The sequence below is a fragment of the Narcine bancroftii genome, chromosome 6, assembly GCF_036971445.1.
Source record: "Narcine bancroftii isolate sNarBan1 chromosome 6, sNarBan1.hap1, whole genome shotgun sequence".
In the NCBI taxonomy this organism is placed as follows: domain Eukaryota; kingdom Metazoa; phylum Chordata; class Chondrichthyes; order Torpediniformes; family Narcinidae; genus Narcine; species Narcine bancroftii.
In genome coordinates, this window is record NC_091474.1 from 21010550 (window position 1) to 21036273 (window position 25724).

Sequence of the window (25724 nt, forward strand, 5' to 3'; positions counted from 1 at the left end):
AGAAAATAAACTGTACACAATGTACACGTGTAAACAAACAAAGCACTGTAAACAAACTGACTGTGAAATACAGAGAGAATAAAAAAGAAAATCAATGAAGTGCACGAGTAAGCATCTGTAAATGAGTCTCTGATTTAGTTTGTTGTTGAGGAGTCTGATGGTGGAGGGGTAGCAGCTGTAACTGAACCTGGTGGGTTGAGCCTTGTGGCATCTAGACCTCTTTATTGATGGCAGCAGCGAGAACAACGCGCATGCTGGGTGGTGAAGGTCTTTGACAATTGCTGCTGCCCTCCGACGGCAGTGTTCCCTGTCGATGTACTCAGTAGTGGGGAGGGTTTTTCCTGTGATGTCCTGGGCTATATCCACTACCTTTTGGAGGGCTTTATGCTCAGGGGTATTGGTGTTTCTACACCAGACCGTGATGCTTCCGGTCAGCACACTTTTCACCACATTTCTGTTGAAATTTGCCAGGGTTTCTAGTATCATACCAAACCTCTGCAAACTCCTGAGGAAGTAGAGGTGCTGGTGTGCTTTTTTCATGATATCATTGGTGTGTTGGGTCCAGGAAAGATCCTCCGAGATAGTGACTCCCAAGAACTTAAATTTGCTCACTCTCTCCACCTCTGATCCCTCAATGATCACTGGGTTGGATATCTCTGGCTTTCCTTCCCTGAAGTCAACAACCAGCTCCTTAGTTTTGGTGATATTGAGTGCAAGGTTGTTGTTGGTGCACCAATCAGCCAAGTTTTCAATCTCCATCCTGTATGACTCATCCCTTTCCTTATACAACCCACTTTCCTTATACAACCCACTATGTGGTATTGTCGGCAAATTTATAGATGGTATTATTGTTGTATCAAGCCACACAGTCGTTCGTGTAAAGTGAGTAGGCCAAGGAGCTAAGAACACGGCCTACTCCTAAATCTTCGATTACCCAGACCTTAAGCTTCAAAACCCTTTTCTCAGCTTCCTCATCCCTCCATCTCACTTTCTCCCTTTTAGACTTCCCCGATCACCTGTCATAACATGTAGTCGGGTCCTGGATTTGTGTGAAAGTTAAACCTGCAAGGTGACTAAAGACATTTTTGTCATTAAAAGTGGCATATAAATACAAGTTGTTTACTTTGTACGCTTTTGGCATTATTGCCTAATGTTTAGTTTCACATTTCCCGTTATCCATTATGAGATAGATGGTGAAAGAAGGTAATAAAATCCAAGGTGTTCCCAAGGGACAGATAAAAGACGGCAGCTCAGGCAACTCATACTGCTTTAACTTATCTTCTAGTAGTTGCAAAACAACATAAACTAAAACCTACAGACAGTTCAACTGTGTCACTTAGTTAACAATTCATGATGCAAATATTGAAGGAAATGGGCGAGAAAATACAGAGTTGTGTCAAGAAAGGAAATAAAACTAATTGAGCTGCCCTTAAAATTCAACTTGAATGGTGACATCTGTCAAGCAGGGAATTATTATGTAACAAATGTTGGCTGTGTGACTGAACATGACATTTGATCCCAAAATGTCAGGAGGTTCGAGTTGTGTCGTGTCCAAGACGTGGCACTTCGACTTGAGTCTATATTTCCACCTTTCTTCCAATCATATGTTGCAAAAGGATCGAAACAGACACAATCAGTGAAAATCTTGGCCTTGCTCTTACTTTCAAGAAGATGGGAGAACATGATGTGGAAGATGTGTAATTTAAACAGCACAAATGGTTCAGTCAAAGCACTTCATGTCAATGTTGTTAACATCTGATAAGCACTAAGTAAACACGGGATAATTTCAAGTTGAAGGTGTCTGTAAATGAGTATTTGGCTGTGAGGCAAATGCCATTATTGCAGCCTACATGAAAGTTCAGGCTGTGTGCAAAGAAAAAAAAGGAGAGATAGGGGTTAAATCCTTTTGCTTGACAAGCATTAATGCAGGCTGGAGACGCACAGCAGCCTCGATAAAGTGTCCTGTTTCAAAACGTTGAGCATTCTTTTTCTCCCACTGACGCTGTTTGACCCGCTGAGCTCCTCCAGCAGATTGTGTTCAATTGTGTTAATGCAGGCTGCTTGCATTGTCAGACAAGCCTGAGCCAGTCAGAGTCTCAGCAACCACCTCAGAATGAAGCGGAGGAACCTGTCTAACTGGCTGGGTTAACTGACCCAACACTGTGGTGTACAGTATCAATGGCTGGGCCTAAAGACAAGCTGGTAGGAAGACCCAAAAAGGCACAAACAACATTTGTCAATGTTGGCTGCTAATTTCAGCTCCTCCTTGCCCTGAACCTGATGAAAGATGAAACAAGCTCCACTTCTCCATCAACCCATCACTGACAAACTCACCACTAATGGAACAGCTCTCCTCACCCTATGAATGAGTACTGCTATCAAAAGTTGCCTCAGAAAGCCACACGGAAGTAGCAAGAAACCCTGCAGAGGCTGGGTCTAGTGCAGTACACAAACAAAAGTGCTGAAGGAACTCAACAGATCAGGCACCATCAGTAGGAAGTAAATGGCAGTCGACATTTTGGGCCTGAGCCCTTCACATAGCTGGTGGGGGGAAGGGGTGTTGATGGTGGAAGAAACAATCTTCAGCCTATTGTTTTGGACAGGTGACTTAAGTACAAAGAATCATTTTTAGAGGTCAATCCACCTGACCTTCCCTCTTCTGACCCCAGAAAAATTATATATTTTTAAATTGCTCTCCGTCTGGAGGGACTTTTCCAAAATTTGAACAAAGTAGTTAAATCCAGTGATGTGAATCTGCAGTCTTTGTGTAATTCCAATGTGGTGTTGAGGATATTCAACATCTGGAAAATTATTTAACACAAAATTTCAGTGCCTTTCTGCTGTTTTTCCGTTAATGAGCCTACCCGTAACAATGCAAGCAATGCATCTGTGAAGTCAATAAGTTTCTTTATTGAATATTCCATGGTATATTCATAACAACATGGTCATAAGTATTAACATAATGTTGGAGAAGCTCAGCATGTCAAACAGAGTACTTTATAAAGCAAAGATAAAGATACATAACCAACGTTTCAGGCATGGGCCCTTCATCAAGTTATATAAAGTACTACTTTGCTATATAATGTGCACTGTTTGATCTGTTGACCTTCAGCGTTGTGTTTTTATTTCAAACATGGTGTCCGCAGACTTTCATGATTTACTTCTGGTCATAAGTATGCTCCGACAGCTTTGGGGAAGCGGGCCTGGGGGTCAAGGAGTGTGACATGCTATTGAAGTGTGGCATGATTGGCAAGGCAAATTGATGTTCATCCTAAATTGCCCTGAGTCAAAGAACTATGGGAAATTTGAAATAAAAAACAGAAAATGCTGGGAACACTCAGCAGGTCAGGCAGCATCTGCAGAAAGAGAGACAGGGTGAATGTTTTGGGTTGGAGGCTCGTCCTCTCCACACCATCCCATTGTACAACTTAAATCCAACACCATTCCAGAGGGCAGGGAAACTGTGGAATTTGTTGCCGCAAATGGGTTTGGATGCCAAGTCATTGGGTTTATTTAAGGCAGAGTTTCATAGCCAGAGCACCACAGGTAATAGGGAAAAAGACTGGGAGTGGGGCTGGGTGGATCATGATTGAATGACTTGATGGGCTGAATAGTGGAACAGTGGAACAATATCAATCGGCAGCACTGATGCTGGTGTGGACCCGCAGGGAAGGAGGGAGCGGAGATGCAGTGCTCCTACATGGCCTAACTGCCCAATCGACTGCTGTCGGCTCCGAACAGGCTTTGAGATCCTGCGAATGTGGGATCCACGTCCAAGATGGTGGCGTCTACCAATCAGCAGCAGGACACGAGGGACTGCAACTTCGAGGAAGCGGAGGACTGGAGTAGGCCACCAGAGGACAGGAAGATCACCCACCTGAGAAGGAGAAGCAGAGGAGACGTTGTCCACGGCAGTGGACCAGTGAGGGGTTCTCTGCAGCTGAGGGACCAGTGCATGCAACGGGCTGCTGGCGACTCGAGGCGAGGAACCCGTTGAAGCTGTGGGCTGCTGGAGGCCCATTGTCGGGGGACTCGCGTCGGGCTGCGGACTGCTGGAGACTGGCTCGAACTGGCTGGAGGGGCACCAGGGATCGGAATGCCAGGAGGTGCCCAGGGCGCTGAAGGGTTCCTGACTATATCAGAGGATCGGATCTGGAGCTCGGGTCGTCAATGGTTTAAACTGGATTCTGTGTGACTGCAGAGGCACTGGAGGTGAATCTACGAACATTCCTTTTGCTTCTCTCTCTCTCTCTCTCTCTGACTGTAAGAGGCACTTAGACAATTCCTGCTGGTGGCAAATCTGTTTGCCTCGCAGCAGGCTAAAAGAAATTTCATGTAATACAACACTGTTTTATTACTATGATAATAAATTGAACCTTGAATCTTGAATAGCATATTTCTGCTCCTATGTCTTATGGTCTAACTTCCATAGCACATTCTCACAAAGGTCCTTCAATCTGAAAACTAACTCTAATTCTCTTTCCACGGGTGCTGTCTGACCTGCTGAATGTTCCCAGCATTTTCTGTTTTAGACCAGAGGTTGCACTTTGATGCAACTTTGTGATTTACTAAGCAATGCCAGGGCTAGATTGGAATATTGAAAAACCCAGACTAGCGATAAGGGCTAGTACCTTCCCTGAAGTACATTAGCCAACAAGTTAGGCTACTCACATAATATGACAACTTTCTGATTACTTTTAGCACACTGTTTAATATTATGAGCTTTCTTTCAAACATAATTCAATACATAAAACTGCAAAGTGGAATTGATTAATTTTCCATCGGATGTTTCTCCACATCTTGGGATTATTTATCTGACCACAATAAAACCAGAATTCTTTATTGTTGACGCATGTACCGAGATGAATTGAAATACTGCACTTTGTTTGCTTGCCATTCAGGTATTGCAAACAAAAAAAACGTGTAAAATTTAGTGTTAGAGAAAAAGTAAAATGGTTCACCAAATGCTCTTAAAGTGTGAGTGATGGGTTTGAATCTGGTGCTGTATGTAAGGAGTTTGTACATTCTCCTTGTGTGTGTGTGTGTGTGTGTGTGTGTGTGTGTGTGTGTGTGTGTGTGTGTGTGTGTGTGTGTGTGTGTGTGTGTGTGTGTGTGTGTGTGTGTGTGTGTGTGTGTGTGTGTGTGTGTGTGTGTGCGCGCGCGCTCCAATTTCCTCCCACTGTTCCAAAGACATACGGGGTTAGTTAGTTAATTGGTCACGTGGGTGTATTTGGGCAGTGCAGACTCACGGGCTGTCACCATGTTGAATCTCTAAATTAAACTCAATTTTTAAAAGAAATTAAATCTGCAAGGGCTGCAATGTGTTGAAAAGATCTTAATCATTATCATTAACAAGAAAGATGGTTCGGGAGTGTGGCAACTCTTTGCAAGCTGTCCCAAATAAGTGGGTGCACAGCCACTTTAAACTTGAAAATACTTGAAGAGAATTGGCTGCTCAGAATACTTTCACGCCCGCCTGTGAAAAGTGACCCGGGAAGTTATTTCAGATGATTTACAGATCAGAAGCAGTAATCTGATATGCTTAACCTGTCTTCCTTCAAAATTTAAATATCACTGGGGATCACTGACATTTCATTAACCAACACTCTTGAAATTCCCCCCCCCCAAACCTCCACCTGTGACCTTTGCCTTTGGAAAGCAGAGCCATCGTTGTACATAGTTATTAAGAGAATGCATTATGCATCTTGTTTTAAGAAAGCAGCATCTATCTTCAAGGACCCCCACCACCCAGGCCACGCCCTCTTCACTCTGCTACCATCAGATTTAAAGCACAGGAGCCTGATGACTAGCACTCAGCGGCACAAGGACAACTTCTTCCCCTCTGCCATCGGATTCCTGAGTGAACAATGAACCAGTCTGACTTTTTTTGCATTAATTTTATTTATTTTGTAAGGTGGTTTACATAAATGTTTGCACTGTGAAGCTGCCATAAAACAATGGATTTCGAGACATGCTCACGATAATAAATTCTGATTCTGAATTTGCTTTATCAATTCGACTTCCCTGATCCATACTTTGTGTTTTTTTTGAAAACCATTTTAGCAGAATTTATTTTTAGCATGTAAAACAAAAAACTGTTTAAAAATGAAACAGTTACACAGAGAATCATTTACTTTATTATCCTGTGGTGTGTTTTGCACTCAACAAGGCAACTATTTTTTAAATGTGACTACCAAAGCCAGGATGACATCATCAGGGAAAGAATGTGTAATTAAAGTGCTTCCTTGACAATGTCTTTACGTTGAAGGAGTTATGAAGTGGAGTCATGACTGTGGTATTGCAAAACACAAAAAAAATCTATAAACCCCATAAACAGTACTGATGCAATGCCCACACAATTTGTTTACAGTCATTTTAATAACAGCTGCAGATTCGACTTCATTTTGATAACTTGAAGTTAACATCCATGAACATTGAAGTTATTGGAAGTGATTCTCAAGTATGACCACTACCAAAAGTGATGAACTTCCAGAAGCTTTCTTTGAGGTCCCATGCTAAAGTGAGGCATTCCTTAAGCCGACATAAAAGATTCCATTGGTCTAACATGAAGGAGAACAGGAAAGTAAAAGCAGAGCCGATGCTGAAAATTATCTACCTCTCAATGGACAACACTGCCACAGATTATCTGTTCATTATCACATTGCTGTCTGCGGGACTTTGCTGTGCACACGCTGGTTAGCACTTTTCCTGCCTTATATTGAATGCACTTCATCGACTGGGCAAGATATCCTGACAGGAACTTGAAACTCGTGGCAAAAATCCCTTTCCTTTCAGCCACCCTCCAAAGAACCAGTTGCTCAGTACTGCGGTCGTACTTCTGAGTATAAATGTCAAACGTATCACTGCACACATGGCCTCCTGAAGCAGGGGAAAAGCATGGACTCGATTACATCATCCTCTGTGCTCGTCTCCTCGAATAAGGCTAATGACGGCATGTGACAGAATGGTACGTGCAAAGCATTCAAGTTCAAGTTGGTTTTGACAGGAGTCCAGCTAGCTGGAGTTTGGTTGCATACGAATGCATATACAGTCATTAGAATGATTAGAGAGGAAATGAGGAGAAACATTTTCATCTAGAGAACAGTAAGGGTTCAAAATTCACTTCCTGATTGGGTGGAAGAGGCAAAAATCTTTAATACATTTGAAAAGTACCAGGACAAATACTTGAAGAGCTGTGGCCTGGAGGGTTTCAGGCAAAGTCCTGGAACATGGGTTTAAATCGGATAGGTCTTTCTGGAACAGCACAAGCAAGATGGGTCAAAAAGCATCCCCCTGTGTCATAAATGTTCTACAACCCAAAGGAACGCTACCATTAACATACATTCCTATTCAAAACCTTGGGTGTTCATGCTTTGGGTCAGCAAGCTTAAAACTGGGAAAAGGTTCGCTGATCCCTCACTGAGCAGCTCTGTCCACTTCAATAGCAAGGACCTCCCAGCGATTAAACATTTTAATTCCATGCCCCATTCCCACACCGACATTTCTGTCCATGTCCATGCACTGCCAAACTGAGACTGCCAACAAATTGGAGGAACTACACTTAAGATTCCATCTGGGCACCTCTCCAACTCGACCTCCAGTTTCTGTTGAACCCCTCCTCTGTATTCCCTATCTCTCTGTTTCTTTTCCACCAGCTCCCCAGCTCCTTCCCTTCTCTCTCAGAACAGAGCTACTTCCTCTCCTATCACTTTTCAGATTTTTTTCTCTTCAGTCCTCTCACCTGCATCCACCTCTTGGCTGCTAACCTCCTCTACCCCTTCCCCCTCCTCTCCTCTTCTTCCCCTCCCACAAACCCTCCCTCCCACCTTTTTTATTCCAGCACCCACCCCCCATCCTGTTTTTGCTCATACCTTGAAAAAGGGTTCAGGTCCAAAATGTTGGTTAACTTTTACTTCCCACAGATGCTGCATAACCTGCTGAGTTTCTCCAGCACATTTGTCAAATCATGTCAAGTTTATTGTCATCTGATTGCACAAGTACAGCGCAATGAAACAGGGTTCTCTGTGACCAGGCATAACATACATAGAGACAAACAATACAAGTGCAAGACAAGTATTCATATATACAAACAAATAAATAGATAGTTTCATAAATATGAGAGTCTTGGTTGGTTCAAGTGAGCAGTTCCTTTGGTCATTCAGCACACTCACTGTTCATGGGAAGAAGCTACTCCTCAGCCTGGTGGTGCTGGCGCTGATACTTCTCTATCCCTTTCCTGATGGGGTGCTGTGTCTGGGATGGAAGAGGTCCTCAAAGATTTTGCGCACCCTCTTCAGATAACGATCCCAGTAGATCACATCGATTGGGCGGGGGGGGGGGGGGTAGTTGGGGAGGTTGAAGATTCCACTGATCCTCTCTGCCACTCTTATGGAATTGTGGATTGACCTCCGATCTATTACTCTACAGCAACCGTACCACTCTGTGATGCAGACGGCCAGGACATTCTTGATAGAGCTCCTGTAGAAAGTTGGCATAATGGTGGCCAGTAGCCTTGCGCGTTTCAGTCTTCTCAGGAAGTGCTGTCGCTGTCACACCTTCCTGACAAGTGAAGAGATGTTGTGTGTCCATGATAGGTCACTAGTAACGTGAACTCCAAGGTGTATTTGTGTATTGCTGATCCCCATTCCATTTGATTATAAGAATTTCCAATGGAAAAGTGGCTCACAGAATGTAAAGAAGGTTAGATCATAATGGAGGCAATTCATTTTTATCTGCATGTGTTACTGACATTGCAAACTTTATTTTCCTTCATTAATTGTCCCTGAACTGAGAGACTTGTGAGGCCACTTCAGAGACTACTTCAGAGTCAAATTGGTGAAGTCACATGTAGACTGGACTGAGAAAGAATGCCAAATCTCCTTCACCAAGGTACTTCAGTCGTCTGGATAGGATGTTTTAAAAATAAAACAGCCATCTCACTGCTTCATGTTCAACACTAAAAATACTACCAATATAAATTCCACATTTATTTATATTACTTGCATTTAAATTTCCCACTGTTGGGAGTTTACTCATGTCCCTCTTCAGTAGTCCAACCCTCAAGAAACTGTTGCAACACTTAAACACTACATTCACTTAACCTGGGAGCTGGACTGTAATAGCCGTGACTGATATAGAGTCAGACAGCATGGAACGAGTAGGACAGACAAAGAAGAGTCAGTTGTTTATTTGGATTTTCAGCAAGCCTTTGACGAGGTGCCGCTTATAATGTTAAATATGACGTTTGGTGTTATGGGAAAGGTACTAGCACGGATAAAGGATTAGCTGCTGGCAGAAGACAAAATGTGGGAATAAAGGGAGCATTTTCTGGCTGGCTGTCGGAGCTTAATGGTGTTCCACAGGGGTCAGTGTTGGGTCCACTACTTTTCATATTGTATGTAAATAATTTAGATAAGTTCTTGATTAGTTTGGGCATCAAAGGTTATGGGGAGAAGGCTGGGCAATGAGGCTGGGTGGGAAAATGAATCAGCTGGTGACTGAATGCCAGGATGGACTCAATGGGCTGAATAGCTTATTTCTGCTCCTATGTCTTATGATAGAATTGATGGCTTTGAGGCTGGGTTTGTGGATCATATGACGATAGCGGGAAGTGATGAGGAAGCAGGAAGTCTGCGGAGGGTCTTGGACAGGTTGGGAAAATTAGCAAAGTGGTTGATGGAAGGTAGCATAGGAAAGTGTATGGTCATGCACTTTCGGAAAAGGAATAAAGGCATAGACTATTTTCTAAATGGGGAGAAAATTCAGAAAGTGGAAGCCCCTAAATGATTCCCTAAAGGTGAACTTGCAGGTTGAGTCAGTAGTAAGTAAGGCAAATGCAATGTTTGCGAAAACTATTCACGAGAACTAGGATAGAAAAGCAAAGATAATGCCGAGGCATTATAAGGCATTGGTCAGACCATGTTTGGAGCAACTTGGGGCCCCATATCTAAGGAAGGATGTGCTAGCATTGAAAACAGCCCAGAGGACATTTACAAGAATGATACCTGGCATGAGAGGGTTAATATATGATGAGCATTTGATGGCACTGTGTCCGTATTCACTAGCGTCTCGAAGGATAAGGGGGAATCTCATTCAAGCATTGAAAGAACTCGATGAAGTTGATATGGAGAGATGATCCCAGTGGGAGAGAGAGTCTCGAAACAGAGGGCAGAGCCTCAGGATCAAAGGACATCCCTTTCAAACAGAGATGAAGAGAAAGTTATTCAGCCAGAGGGTTGTGAATCTGTTGAATTCATTGCTATGGAGGCCAAATCATTGGGTACACTTAGAGGTTAATAGGTTATTGATTAGTTAAGGTGTCAGAAGTTATGGGAAGAAGGTTGGAGAACAGGGTTGAAAAGAAGAATGCAACAGCCATAATTTGAATAGTGGAGCAGATTTTCTTGGGCTGCATGGCCTAATTTGGCTTCCGACTCATGATCTTCTGGAGCAGATCCTACTACCCAACTCATCCATGCTTGCCAAGTTGACATTCTGAGCTAGCCTGCATATGATCCACATCCTTCAAGCACCTCCTATCCATATACCTCTCCAAATGTCTTTGGAATGTCTACTCATTTTTACAGGTTCTTCTGGCAGCTCATTTTCGATATGGATCACCCACAGAGTAAAAAATATTGCCTCAAAATTGGCTCAAATCTCTCCCCTCTCTCCTTAAACCTATGCCCTCTCACTCTATAAATCTACCCTGGTAACAAAGACTGCATGCATTCACTTTAACCTTCCGTGTTTTTGGTTTGTTAACAAACCAAATAGTGCAGATCAATGTTTAGATCCTCAGAGGCTTTTGAGTCTTCAAGGAAATCAGCAGGTCAACCAAATCTTCTAATTGGAACAAGTAAAAACACGACGCTGGAGAAACTCAGCAGGTCAAACAGTGCACTTTATATAGCAAAGATAAAGATACTTAACCAACGTTTCAGGCTTGTGTCCTTCATCAGGTTATGAAGAAAATGTAGGCAGGCATCCAAACAAAATGGTGGGGGGTGGGGGGGTGGGGCATTGAGTAGGGGGAAGAGCATGGTCTCAAAGGCAGATAGGTGGATAAGGGAGGGAGGGCACACCAGCAATCAGGGGGAGGAGGAATGACTCTGTGAATGGAGAGGAAAGGGAGTGAAGAGCTGGAGGAAAGAAAAGAAAGAGAAAGGGAAGAGAGGGAGAACAAAGCGTAGGCTAGCAAATTTGTCCATAGAAGCTAAATCATTTGGAAACCAAGCAGAAACTTGCAATAAATAAAGGAGATAAGAAGGAAACACAAGAAGTGAAGATGCTGGACCGATGAGTGAGTAAGTGCTTCATCAAGGAACCAGTAGTTGCTGAGGAAGGGCTCAGGCCCAAAGCATCGACTGCCCCTTACTTGCTGAGGATACTTGTAATTGGCTGAGTTTCTCCAGCACTGTTTCGTACTGCTTCATCCAGCACCAGCTCTCTGTCTTCCTGCACAGACTGGAGCTTTCAGTTGTTAGCCAATTAATTCCCATCACCAGTCCACATTGAGGGCAGACTTGCCATTGCCCTCATCCATTGGCAAATGTAAACCTGAGGAGTAGCAAATCATACTCCTCCTGAGTAGCTCAGAACACAGCAGCATGAACACTGGGATTTCCAAGACAGCCACACCCCAATCTGGTTCCACTGGCTTCATTTCTCCTTTATCTGCTCCCATTCTACTTTTCACAACCCACCCCTCCCCTCCTTCTCACAGCCTGTCTCTCCACCTCAATTTCTCTTGTATCCTATCACCTCTTTGCCCCTCACCACCAGCCCGACCCATTTCTATGCTGGCTATCAGAACTTTAATCTCAATAATAGGTCCTCACCTAAATGACAATTTTCCCCCATGGACCCATTGAGCCCCTCCAACTTCCCTTTGTTCATTCAAGGGAGATAAGGGGAAGATGTTCCCAATAAAAGAGGCATTCATTTAAAATTTAGGGGAAAGGGTACAAGAGAATTGCAAGGAAAAACTTATTTTATGCATCATACTTATGGATGTGGAATTCATTCGCAATAGGAATCAATCGGTGACATCATTAAGCTGGAAAGGGTGCCGAAATGATTCTCAAGAATGTGACCAGAACTGGTCACCTTGAATTATATATAAAGTTTGGATAGATTGGGAATTTTCTCACGGGAGCATAGGAGACTAAGGGGAGACCTTGTAAAGGTTTATAAATTCATGAGGAGCACAGATAAGGTAAATAGTCACACCCTTCTACCCACAGCAGGGGAATCTAAAACTAGCAGAGACTGAAGGTGAGAGGAGAAAGATTTAAAAGGGAGCAGAGGGCCATCTTCTCCACACAGGTTATATGGAACAAGCTGCTAGAGGAAATGGGGACAATTTTAATTTAGACAGGCACTGGGAATGACCAGTTAACCGACCAATCTGCACATCGTTGGAACAGAGGAGGAAACTTATGTGGTCACAGAGAGAAGGTGCAAACTCAGTGTGAACAGCACCAGAGATCAGGATTTAGTTTCTCGTAGCTGATTTTGAAAGGACAAATTAAACACTTACGTGACGTGGCACAAACATGCTCACCTGCACATACTTAATATTTTACGGGAGGTGGTGACAGAGGGGAATGTTCTTTCCCACCCCCCAACTCATGCACCCACACCCCTGTCTAAAATCATCTTGAGTCACCGAGCACTGAACGTATGAGCTTCTGCTTCCTCATCTAAACCCTGCAAAGCTCGATCTTCCCAAGTTTCTAAAAATAGACCGATAACAAGGTGCTTTGCCTTATTCAGGATATTTAATGAATGAGCTGGAAAGGAGAGTGGAGAGGAAGGAAATGTGTGCATTGTAACCAATAGCATGGAGCTAAATTATCCTCAAAGAGTTAAAACTCTATGTCACCTCACACAGTTTGTTATTGCACTTTTCTCATTTATTTAACTTCATCTACCATTTCTGATGGCTACGACTTAAAAGTGAAAAGGCCCAACATGTATTCAGATTTTAATTCAATAGAGGTCTTCTGGCATTTTTTGTAAAAAATATTATAACCAATTTGATCTTTAATTTGTTTGATGATTCAGATGATTTTCAAGATTTTTTTCTCACAGTGTGGGCATGTATTTTAGCATGCACTTGCTTTCAATCGTACGCAGTCAGCTACATTTTATTCTTCAGATATGAAGGGAAATGGAAATTAGAAGCTCGGAATAGCAGATTTTCTGGCGTTTGCATTGCCTGAATTCTTTTTCATCGGAGCTGTCTGTTTTATTTTACTGTGATGTTTTCCACTGCATTTCCTCGCAAAAGATCCAATCAGCATCCAGTGCCTCTGTCTGAGCGTTTAGGTATGTATTGTATGTTTCAAATTGAGTTAAGTAACTGCTATGACTGTTTACAAAATGGACGCTGATTCTTCTCCCAATCTCCGTACCATGTGGAGTTTACACTATCATCAAATTGACATCACATGGTCAGCTTCAAACAAACAATCCAATTCTTTAATACAGTGACACAGTAGCGATATAACTGAAGAAGAAAGCAGGACTAACTAACTGGGGATATGTCAGTGGTTCTCAATCTTTTTTCCCCACTCACATACCACCTTAAGTAATCCTTTATAAACCACAGAGAACCTAAGGGGAAAAAAGGATTGAGAACCACTGAGATAAGAGTTCAGTTCCCACCAAAGCAGAGGTCTCAATCTTTTTTTCCGCTTGCATACCAACTTAGGAAATCCCTTACTAAAGATGCACCTATGGCATAGGTGCTCTGTGGTTAGTAATGGATTACTTAAGGTGGTATGTGAGTGGGGAAAAAAGTTGACAACCACTGCACTAAATCCTGTGGGGAACCCAAGTTAAATTAGAACAGTAACATCTAAGGGAAGTACATGGAATTCTTGGATTTTGACAGAAATTGATTTAAATGTGATGAATTTGGAACTGGAGAATAACTGTTCTGAGAAGCCCTTGCAACTGTCCAAACCCACATTTGCTGGTGCTCTGATGTTCCTCTGCATAAGGGAAATTTCTCCTATTAAGAATTCGGCTCTGTCTCACCGACAAATGTAGTAACATTAGTGGTACCGACTGGGGTGAATTTCTTGAAACCTGAAGTTGTCAAGTCTTTCAGTTCTGGAGCAATGAGTGATGGGTGTTAGATTTCCAGACTTAATAGTAACTTGAAGTTCAAAATTCTCATATCCCCATGAAAGAATTGGAGAACAGCCTCCATCTTTTAAGCATTTTCAATAAATACAAATGCCATACAAATTATGACTTCTATCACTTCTGTGATCCATGAACAGAGGGATTCTATACAGGAGGCTCTTTATTGTATCTGGGTCTTCAAGAAGTGTCCAAAACTCAGACTGGATGGTAGGCTAGCGATTCACATGTTTCCAGCTAACACTGAACCACCTTCATCTGCTGCTTCCTGGGAATTTAAGGAGCTGCTCAAGAACAATGTGTTCAATTAAAAACTACAAGTAACCTTCCTGCAATGAAACTTTGGTCTTTGCTTGCAGATAGGACACTGACAAATACTATTGCTTCGACTGCTCATTTATTGATGTGTTTCACTCATGACCTTTAACAATAAAATGAAACACCATTTAACCCATTTGATCTGTTTTGCCCTTTAATATACAAACACAATCACTTTACACTGGATGGAGACTTGTTCTGCTGCATGGAGCTGCTGTCACACTATAATGTGGCAACATGCAAGACTATCTACTTTTTACCCAGTGAAATGATTCCTTTGTATGTTCCTCATTTCCAGACAGAAGGCAATCGTTAACAAAAAAAAGCAAATTCCAAATTACTTCTGGAGTTCCAAATTACCCATTTCCAAAGCAAATTAAAAGATGTTTACCTTGTATGAGGCATGGAGCGCAGTGGCTGCTTTCTTGTGCATTTCATTGGGAATCTGTGTAAACGTAAGATATAAAATCAAAAGGTAGATTACGTTTACTTTCTGATCTCATTGAATGAAAGACATTACGGACAAATGGTTAATGAAATGCACCCATCAATGAATCAATGCATTGGCATTAATAACCTGAGATTAATCAACTACTGGAGGCTGAAAGTAATTCGATCATAGGAATCTACAACAAATTGCATTAATGTAGCATCGCAATCAAAGTGAATTGTCCTATGGTGTTTCACAGGAGCCAGCTCAAACATAATTTGACAGCCAACTTCCTGGGGATATATTGGGATAGGTAATGAGGAGCTAGGTTTAAGAAGTGTATTTTAAGGAGATTCTTAAATAGGAAGGAGAGATAGGGTGGTAGATAGGGTTAGGAAATGGATTCCAAAGATTCAGACCTTGACTGCTGAATGGATAATGACACAAAGAGCATCCAATTTGGAAGACAATTGAGAAAAGAATTGGAGGAACTTAGATTTTATTTCTGGATGGATCAAGGTAGAGGTTACAGAAATGGAAGGAATGAAATCCTTGAAGTATTTGAAGGTAAAAAATATTTATATTTTTAAAATCAATGTGTTGCTCAATCACGATGATCCCACTGAAGTCTTACCATTGTCATTATCAGATTGCACAGAAAGAGGTCCTTTGTCCACTGCAAATGGTCTGATCATCAAGCATCCATCTATGCTAATCTTACCTTGATGAAGGCTCAAGTGCGAAACATTGGTTATGTATGAATTACACTGTTTGACCTGCTGAGTTTTTCCAGAATTGTGTTTTTACTTTATTCTCAGTAGTCTGCAGAATTTTATGTTTCACATCTATGCTAATCCATTCATTTTATGTTTCTTCCAGCAGCTCCATTGATTGCCCTGCCCCTCCCCGTGCTCCTGCCGCCCACCTTCACAGAGGGTCATTTACAGGGAGCCAATTCCCATCCCTCAAGGTGGGTACTGGCCCTCATGTCTTCAGGATGCAGGGAAGAAACCAGGGGTCCCAGAAGAGACCCAAGTGGACGCAGGCCAAATGTGCAAACTCCATGCAAACAACATGCGAGGTCATGGTTTAATACAGGCCCCTGCAGCTGGGAGGCAGCTGTGCAACCAGCTGCCCTATTGAGTCTTAAAACTTTGCTGCTTCAGTTTCTGTGGTCTAGGAAAAGCAAAGTTGTGAGTTACTGAGGTGGTCTGTAAACTTGACCCATTTCCTGTCTACCCATGTCAAAGACCCCTGCAAGGTGCCTGATGGAATGTAAAACTCCTCCATTCCTCTGTTGCATGCCTAAGCTATTATCTCAGAAGAGCACCCTCCGCTGCAGAAGTGTGGTATTTCACTTCCCACACAGGCATCTCTGTGGCCTCCTTCACCAGGGGCTTTGGCAATGAGTGCTGAATTAGCGGCAACTTTTCTGCTGTGATCCGGCAAGAGGTTTAGCTGAGGCTAGCCATATGATGTTATACTGGAGACCTTTTATTAAGGCAGTAAGATGTCTTAGCTCCCATTCCACTGGATGAAGCTGGTTAGAACCTCACAATCTAGACATATATAAGGACAGTGGGATAGACTGGAGTATGGAGGACAGGCCTTGAGAGTTGACATTTTAGTTGCAGATCATAAAAAAACAATCCACACGCCCTAAGGTTGATGTCACCTATAAACAGCCAAAGAGGCCCAGTTTGGTTTGCACACTATCTCTTTTAAAACATGCTTTATGGCCCATTCCACCTGACCTGTCATATTGTTGGAAAAGTCTGGTGTAAAGCTGCGAGATTTTTGTTTTGAGAAGCAGGGGTAACTGTGCCTTCTGCTGCGCAATGCGCCCGTCCAAAGCAGTAATAAGAGTGAAGGTGAAAAATTGTACCAGTGTTGTGCTGTTAATTTCTTTCCCTTCTCTCTGTTTCCTGTCTCGTGCACAGAGGGGGAGAAGCAAAGGGGTCAACAATCCATGACCATTTTGCAGGGATGCCAGAGAACATTATTTATTTAAACTAAGTGTGAACAAATCTAGGAACTCACATTATGCCGTAGTTCTTGGATTAGGTGGGAACTGTTTGTTTATTATAGGAAAAAAGAAGGCCATAGAGTTTGTTCAATCTATGCTGGCTTCTTCGGGAAGCTATCCCACCAATCCCATTCCCTTTCTCCTTTTTTCCATGTAGCAGGGCAATGTATTTTCTTCAATGTATCCAAACGCCAGCCCCCCCGCCCCCCCCCCCCTGTTATTTTGCACCTTTCTTCAGCCTGTCTTCTGTTTCCATGCAGCTTTGCAGATGAGTTAGTTCAGAAATATCTAACAAAGCCTTTTGCTAAAAATATAATTTTCCACCAATTCACTGTGCACATAGGTTAATTCGTATCTGGTTTCCCAATTCCCTTATGGACTATCAGCCTGTTGTCATTTACTGTGCCAATACCATTTTACAGGATGTAGAACTTGCCACTACCTTCTGAAGGGCAAATGGAGATGGGCAATAAAAATGTTGGCCTTAACAGCAACCGCCACATTCCAAGAATTATTATTTAAAAAGCTAATGTGATCCTCCTGAGTTCTGTCCATTGTCATGCATTTTATCTCATATTAGTCACCTATCACCTGTAGTCCAACCTTCTTTGCAATATTCTAATTCCAGGAGATCACTCTGATGAATGTTGCATGATCATCTAATCAGATCGATAGATTTGGAACTTGTCGTACATTTCCTGCAGCAAGTGCGGAAAAGAAAACAATCGCTCATTAAAAGTCATTAACGGCCTTACCAGATGAAGCGGTTGGTTCTGTGATGAAGGCTGAGTGTAAGCACGGCTTAAGGGATCATTTTACATGAATGCAGCATTACGTAGAGGCATCGGAAGCGAACAAATACTTCCTTTCTGGATGAAGGATTGGAGTTGAGGCTATTTCAACTCCATGATGCGTATTAAACATGAACAACTCATTTCTTGCTGTCTATAGCAGCAGTTATGGAAAAATTCCAATGATTAGAATGACGTTGACAGGCATTATGTTGTGATGCACCAATTATCAAGATGTGAAGTTTTGCTCATCCACAGAGCAAGCGATTTGATGCAGTGCAAAATTCCACAACAAATCCTGAGAATTTCAACACTTACAACACAGCGTGCATGGTAATTACTGTGAATTCTACACATTAACTCCCAAAGGCAGCAAGAATGCCAGTTGCTCAGTGGATCTGAGCCACAGCACATCACTTACTGCGACAAGCGAATCACGCGACCGACTCATTATCGGCAAAAATAATCATATGCATTCACCCACACATGCACATCATTATGTATATTAGCAAGTAACGGTGACCATTGTAAAATAATTTGGTGAGGTAGAAACAAGAAAAATCTTCCACTTTTAAATTTTTTTGCAGATCATATGCTCTAGAGAGCAACATTTGACTTATCATTGCCTGTGACTGTGAAAGGTCTGGTTCACAAACCATTCTTTTTCAAGTATTTATCCAATTACAAGTTACCAAACCTGCTGTTCTGGTACCTCATTCTCGATATTAGGAATGACAGATATTTTTGGTCTATCCCATTGTAGAATGGCCTGACAAAACCAGACCTTCCACCAAATGTTTGTGCACGGTGTCCCTGTTATTTTAAAGTGGACAAACAAGATCTGAAGATATTTCCCTTCACCTCAGTGTAAAGAATATTGAGGATGGAATGAATTGATGTATGAGACATCATCCTGTTTTAGTAGAGATAGAAGTATTGATTTGCTGTGTTCACTGTATGTGGCAAATGATCTCGCAGAAAATTTCTGGTATCCAGTGGCAAAGGCTTTTTATCTGAATCTCTCAAACTATTATTATCTCCCAGTGCGATGAATGGAATTTTAAGACTTTGGGTTCGCAAAACATTTAAATGATTATTTCTTAAATTACGCTGTGTGGTGTTAAATTGACATCATTTCCATTGGTGCTCTAAGATGAAAACCTGGTGAAGTGTTGAAGAAAAGATGTGTAGTGCTGCAGACTGGATGAAGCCTATGCGGGAAACGTACCCACACATGCACTGTGGGAAAATGGCACTGGTCGGCAACAATAAAAAAAATGAGACTCAAGCATAATACAAAAGATCTTGATGGTTTGAATCATAGCATGTCAATTTCTCTACCACTGACTCTTATTTTACATTAATTGTGATTATCAATTGGCTCCCTCAGACTGTAATGGCAATTTTTATATCAATCTTTATAGTGGTAATAACGACAGACTAAAATATTGGCTATTAGGTTTTGTATTCCATTGTGATTACCAGTGTTTTTAAAATCTAAATACATTTGGTGTTCTCCAAGCACTGCAATTTATTTTATTCAAAACTATAATGATAAACTGCAAAATATAATTTCAGTACCATGATGTCCCAAATATATTGTCAACAAATGTAAATAGTGGAATGGTGACATTATTCTTAAACAGGAAAATAATATCTTCTGATAGACCACATCTTTGATAAGCAAGTGGATGAAAAATTCTTTGGACTTAATGTTGATCTTATGTTTAAATAATTGATTCCCTTAAACAGTTTAATAGAAACAATTCTTTCAATTTCATCGCATTTGTGCATGGTTAATTTTATTAAAGGCAAATTATCAGTTCAGGATAACATTGTTATAAATTGCTTTAACTACTGCAGTGTCAGCTATTCTCTTGTGGTTTTTTGATTTCAGTTTTGTTTCGTTTCCTATTACAATAAATTTTAGCCTGGGAAAAAAAAAGTATCTGGCTTTTTCCAATTTCTGTAGTATTTCAGTTTTTATATGCACACACAAATGATTAAAGTGTGGCTCCGCCATCAACAGCATGTGCTATGTTTAGCACAGTGTCAGCCCTTAATATCTTTCACCAGAGGAGTAACCCCCTTCTTGCTGAAGTCAGGCCCAACCTTTATCTCTGCTGTATCTAGGATCAGTAATTTGACACCATCAACGCCAGAAGAGATGCCCTGACCCTTTAGTATCAACCACTAGTAACCAACCAGCTCGCTACAGCATGTCAAGCCGACAATGTGCTGAAAACTCAACCTAAAACAGCTGGGAACGGTTAGTCCAGAACAACACTGGCTGGATGACTGGTGCACACTGCTCAAAATCACTGTACTTAATGAACCCACTTGCTTGAAACTACATAATATGAAATATCCCAAATTGTCAACTCTTTAATGTGCTGTTCACTTACACGTCTTAAAGCAGCCTTGCAATGTGTGTGCCAAATGGGTTATGAAAGCAGTTTAAAAATAATTTTTTGACATGGCATGAGTTAAATGCATGTGTGTGTGTGTAAATTGGCTGAAGACACTTGGAAATGTTAAATTATACTGGATTACTTAAAGGCTTAAATGTTTATTCAAAATTTTTTTTTAAATAGATGTGCATTTCTTTCTCAAAGTAGAGTAAATTGCTCCTATCTACAAAAGCAAGACCCTCACGTTTAGGAAAATTCCAAAGGCTGGGCTTAAATGATCACTTTCTGAAAGATCAGCTATTTGTCGTCTCTCTCAGATTTCTGCTGCGATCAATGCATCCCTGCTGAAATCCTGCCTGCAATGTGAATTTCATCCAATATACAGCATTGCACAGTCGAAAGGTTCACGGGTCTCTGCCATAACCTTGAAATTACACCAAAGACTTGGAAGTTTACAGTTGCTGCAAAGAGGGCAACACAATGACATCAAGAACATCCTTTAAACCAACACAACTGCGATTCTGTGCATTATTTTTCTCTGGTTTTGGGACCCATTAAATGGTTTGTGCTTTATTGGCGTCAGTTAACGGAAAGGCAGGCTTAATATCCTCGTCTCTGCTCCCGCCATTTGAAATGTGTATTTCAAAATTAAAATTCATAACAGCTACAGATATGACATAAGCTCCTCCTCCATCAATGAACTCCAACCTCCAAAAACTTCCCAGCCACACAGTATTCAGACAGAATACAGCATGATGAACATACCAAGACCTTTTCCTTCTATTTTCTTATTACTGCTGTTCAATTAGCCCCACTGTTTCATTCACTGCATGCACGAGAGGACATTAATAAGAGGACATTAATTGGCAGTTCCCACAAACAATATTCCTCTCAGACGTTCCCAAGCTCGCCTGCAATAACTGGCTCACAGAGCAGTTAAAAAAATCTTCAAAATCATACCCACCCAGTAACTCTGCTCACATAGTGCAAAGAACAAACTTAAAACTTGAAGTCTGTGCTGCTTAAGTACTGGTTTTACAACAATAAATATCTGAAATATGTTACAGATTAAAGGCAATGATTTTCCAGTGACATAAAAAAATCTCTTATTACTGTGGGATTTCAAGCATAATTCCTGGCATATTGTCAGAATGATTCCTGGTGCCAAATGCATATTAAGGATGGAGGTACCCAGGGTAATAATGGTGATAGATGATACAAATGGGTATGTGACTGTAATAAAATAAGTTAAAACTTATGTATTATGTAGCACACACTCACCATGCCTCTTGACATCCCCTCCTATTCCTGATTTTCCAACAATAATCAGTAAATCAAAACAAAGGACCAAGCAGAGGTGAGAATAAAGAAAACATCAAAGAAGCATGTCAACAAAATAAATGCCATTTGAATTACTTTAATAAGCATATAATGGAAAAAAATGTCTTCACAGAACCAAAGAGAAAAGATAAAAGACAGGAACCATTTCTTTCTTTTGGATTACACTACAATACTCCAAACTGGAACAGTTAATTAAAAGACATTCCATCAGCGATATGTTTACGAACCCTTCAGAATTTATGAGAGAAATAGTTTTTGTGTGTCCGGGTACGATTAATCAAAATTGCTTCAATCACTACAGTCAAGGTTTAATTTCTCTTTCGGGTAAAAAAAGAGGCGTCCTTTAAAAAAGTAAAGCCGTACAATGTTGACATGCTGTCCCTATTACTTTTTTCTCTCTCCAAATGGTCATCCTCCTCGTTTTAAGACACACAGACGCGCGGGGGTGGGAAGCTGATCGCTCCCGTTCACGTTAGAGAGTTCGAACTTTGGTCGTGCTGTCCGTGCTCTCTAGACACTAAGTCCCGTACAAAGAGAAAGCAGGTCTGCAATTAAAAAGTGTGCACTTTATCGCATCGCTTTTGCCTGAAGGTCGACTTGGTCAGGGGGGCAATTCCCACACTATCAGCGATGAAATAGAGTCCCAATTTCAATTGAATCAACATTTTAAAAAAACTAAAAACATTCTCACTGCAGTGACTGTATATTTTATTAACAAGCGTTGGATTTACAACATACAGAACCCAAACTTGACCTTCATTATTTTCTCCACCCCCCCCCCCCCCTCCCCTCCCCCGGTTTGGAAGGCATTTAGGAAATGAACCGCATTTATAAAACAAATACAGTTTCCTGCGCTGTGACAGTTTACAATTCAAATAATGAAGAAATCAAAATATTATAACCAAAGTGTTCTGAAGCCATAGCTGCCTAATTTTCAAGGCGCCAAGTAAAATTAACACATTAATGGCATTTTTTTAAAAATGATTGTTGCTAATTATGGTTTAAGTTCCACGTCTGTCCGTTTCTTTTAAATTCTGCAACAACTAACACAAGAAAAAAAAGTAACCAAAACAATGGAGAAAGAGTGGCGGGGAGTGGGGGTTTGGTGGAGAAAAAGAGCTGATATTACAATATTGGTTTCAGATGAAGCAGAAATTTGCCCTCAAACAGCTCTTCCCCACTCCCACTCATCCCCCAGCCAAAGAAAAAAAGGTGGTTTCTCCTTTTTTAAAAAAAAGTCTGCTGAAATAGAGATCAGTGCGTCTGGACACAGTTCTTGTTGCACATATTTACAAGCTGTTAAAATCGTCAGCTGAAAAAAAAACCGAGAACGGCACAAGCAGTAAAATAGTTCAACTATTCTGCGGTAACTTCTTTCAAATAAAACGCCATGCCGAATCGAAAGTAAACTGGTACAAAATAGAAATTATTACCATGCATGTCCAGCATGCAGGATTAATATTTTTTTTGTGTGTTTTAAATGCAAGTTTTCTGTCATTCTCTCTATACAACCAAACAGGCAAATATATGAATGGGGCTATGTTGCTGATAGGTTTTTTTTCTCTCTCTCTCTCGTCCTCTCTCTCTCTCTCTCGTTCTCTCTCTCTCTCTCTCGTTCTCTCTCTCTCGTTCTCTCTCTCTCTCTCTCGTTCTCTCTCGTTCTCTCTCTCTCTCTCGTTCTCTCTCTCTCTCGTTCTCTCTCTCTCTCTCGTTCTCTCTCTCGTTCTCTCTCTCTCTCTCGTTCTCTCTCTCGTTCTCTCTCTCTCTCTCGTTCTCTCTCTCGTTCTCTCTCTCTCTCTCGTTCTCTCTCTCTCTCTCGTTCTCTCTCTCTCTCGTTCTCTCCCTCTCTCTCGTTCTCTCCCTCTCTCTCGTTCTCTCTCTCTCGTTCTCTCCCTCTCTCTCTCGTTCTCTCTCTCTCTCGTTCTCTCTCTCTCTCGTTCTCTCTCTCTCTCTCGTTCTCTCTCTCTCTCCCCCGTTCTCTCTCTCTCCCCCGTTCTCTCTCTCTCCCGTTCTCTCTCTTTCCCCCGTTCTCTCTCTCCCCCGTTCTCTCTCTCTCCCGTTCTCTCTCTTTCCCCCGCTCTCTCTCTTTCCCCCGTTCTCTCTCTCTCCCGTTCTCTCTCTCTCTCCCGTTCTCTCTCTCTCTCTCCCGTTCTCTCTCTCTCTCTCCCGTTCACTCTCTCTCTCTCTCCCGTTCTCTCTCTCTCTCTTTCTCTAACAATCCTCAAGCAGGCATATGGATGGGGTGTTATAGATGGAGGGTGGCAGACGACCGCAGACTCACATGAAGAATTCTGGAGACGGCGGGTTGTCGCTGGTGGAGCCAGCCTCTCTGAAGCCATTGCTGGCGAGTTTCTCACACTTGAGTTTGTAGGCGTCTCGCTCCCTCATCAGCCTGGCCACCTCTTGCTTGAGTTGCTCGACCTGCTGGATGAGCTGGGTCTTCTCGTTCTCCAGCAGGTGTTTCTGCTGCACGCGTTTGTACCGGCAGGACTGCGCGTAGCCCCTGTTCTTCAGGGTCCTCCTCTTTTGCTTCAGGCGGATCACGTCGTCCTTGGAGAAGCCGCGGAGGTGCCTGTTGAGCTCCCGCACCGACATGCTGACGAGCTGGTCGTCGGAGAACCTGTCCTCGGCCAGGAGGCTCTGGTGATGAGGCGAGCTCTGGATCTGCTGAGAGGTCGAGGAGGTGGAGGAAGCCGGGGAGCTGTGCTGTTGGTGGTGGCTGTGATGCTGATGGTGCGCGTTGCCGTTGCCCAGCTCGTCCGGGTTGACCCCTTGGAATTGGTGGTGGTGGTGGTGGTGGTGGTGGTGGTGGTGGCCCCTGAAGCTTTCGAAGCCTTGCAGTTGCTGCTGGACGGCGTGCGCGTTGCCAATCAAGGCTTCCACCGCGTCCTCAGGGGTGAAGTTCAAAGCCTCGGGGTTGAGCTGCTGGTAACTGTTCGCCATCCAGTACAGATCTTCCAGGTGAGTCTTCTGCTCGGTGGGGCTGAAGCTCGGCGAGGAGGGCACCGAGCTGCAAGGGGTGCTGATGGGGGTGGAAGAGACGGAGCCTGCCGGCTGCAAGCGGTTGCAGTGCCTCACAGTGCGATCAGCGCCCAGAGGCTCCTTCTTCACGTCAAATTTCATCAGATCAAAGTCATTAACATACTCCATGCCAAGTGGACTGGTCGGCAACTCGGTATTAATGGCCAGCTCTGTAGTCATTGCTTTAAGTCTGTTCTGGGGTGGGGGTGGGGGAGTTCCTGATACTTGAAAGTCTCTTGCCTTCCTTTTGCCCGAATGTTATCTCTCGGTGAGTGCGTTCTGGTAAGTATCTCTCGCTCGCTCTTCTCCCCCCCACCGCCTTCTTTCCACGGAGCCTCTCAGCAAGTCAAACTTCTTTGAATGGCACGGTACATGGAGAAGGGGAGAGTCGAGTCTCGCTTGGCGTGGCGTCCTTGTCACAGCGCAGCGATTCTTCTTAAACGAGCCGGATTGGCATGAAGGGACAAGCTTCTGGTCTTGAGTGCTTGCTGCAGCCGAGAAGAGGGGAGAAAGCGTTTCCTTCTCTTAAAAAGCAGGGGGACATTAAAAAAAAATCAAGGATTGAGGGAGGGGAGGAAAAGAGGGAGGACGTGTCCCACTGGTGCGGAGTCTTTTGAAAATAGTTACAAGTCCTCCCCTCCCAGAGACAAAGTAAAAAGCCAAAAGCTTACGTTTGCAAAGCAGTGATTACTGCTTGCTTCCGCTTCGCCCGCCTCAGCTTTGCCTTTCTGCAAGACCAAAATTAAAATAAATATCAACAAAAAAAATCACCCACAGCCAATCTGTCTTTGATCAGCCAGCTTTTAACGCAGATTGCAAATCTCCTTCTTTACCGTATATACCCCCACGGCGTACGTCACCAACCGGGGGCGGGGCTCACGCCTCCCCCCGCCAATCAGCGCCTCCGCACGGCGGGATTAGCATAATAGGACAGAAACAAGGTAAGTGGAGTTGACAATTAGAACCAATCAGCTGATCATCAGCTGGGGAGCCCGGAGCTGCCAAAGCCTTGCGCCCACCCCTCCGCACTCCACCCTGCACATCTAGAGAGGATCCTCTCCTCTCCCCCTCCCTCCTCCCCAACAGCACCACCGTTCATTTACAGTGAACACGACTCCTCCCCATCCACCCTCAGCACCATCACCACCCCTCCCCCAAGCTCAGTGAGAGGTCTCCCTCCGAACGCCACCACCCTCACACTCCAACCACTGGCAGAGTTCTCCATCCCCCCC

At 42.8% G+C, this 25724-nt stretch overlaps 1 protein-coding gene across 3 annotated transcripts in view; it reads right to left on the reverse strand.

Annotated features, from left to right (window-relative positions):
- The window catches only part of LOC138735786 (transcription factor MafB-like), a 312630-nt gene extending 287319 nt beyond the window's left edge, over positions 1-25311 (reverse strand). For 2 of the 3 annotated variants that reach the window (XM_069884211.1, XM_069884210.1), the window contains exons 1-2: positions 23753-25311; positions 14864-14917 (exon numbers count right to left, since the gene is read on the reverse strand). In XM_069884211.1, coding sequence (XP_069740312.1) covers positions 14864-14917; positions 23753-24672 — 974 coding nt within the window. In that variant the 5' untranslated portion in view covers positions 24673-25311. Of the gene's footprint in view, positions 1-14863; positions 14918-21531; positions 22017-23752 lie in introns of those variants that run through there. The other variant, XM_069884212.1, reaches the window with a different exon arrangement.
- Positions 25312-25724: the final 413 nt, after the last annotated feature.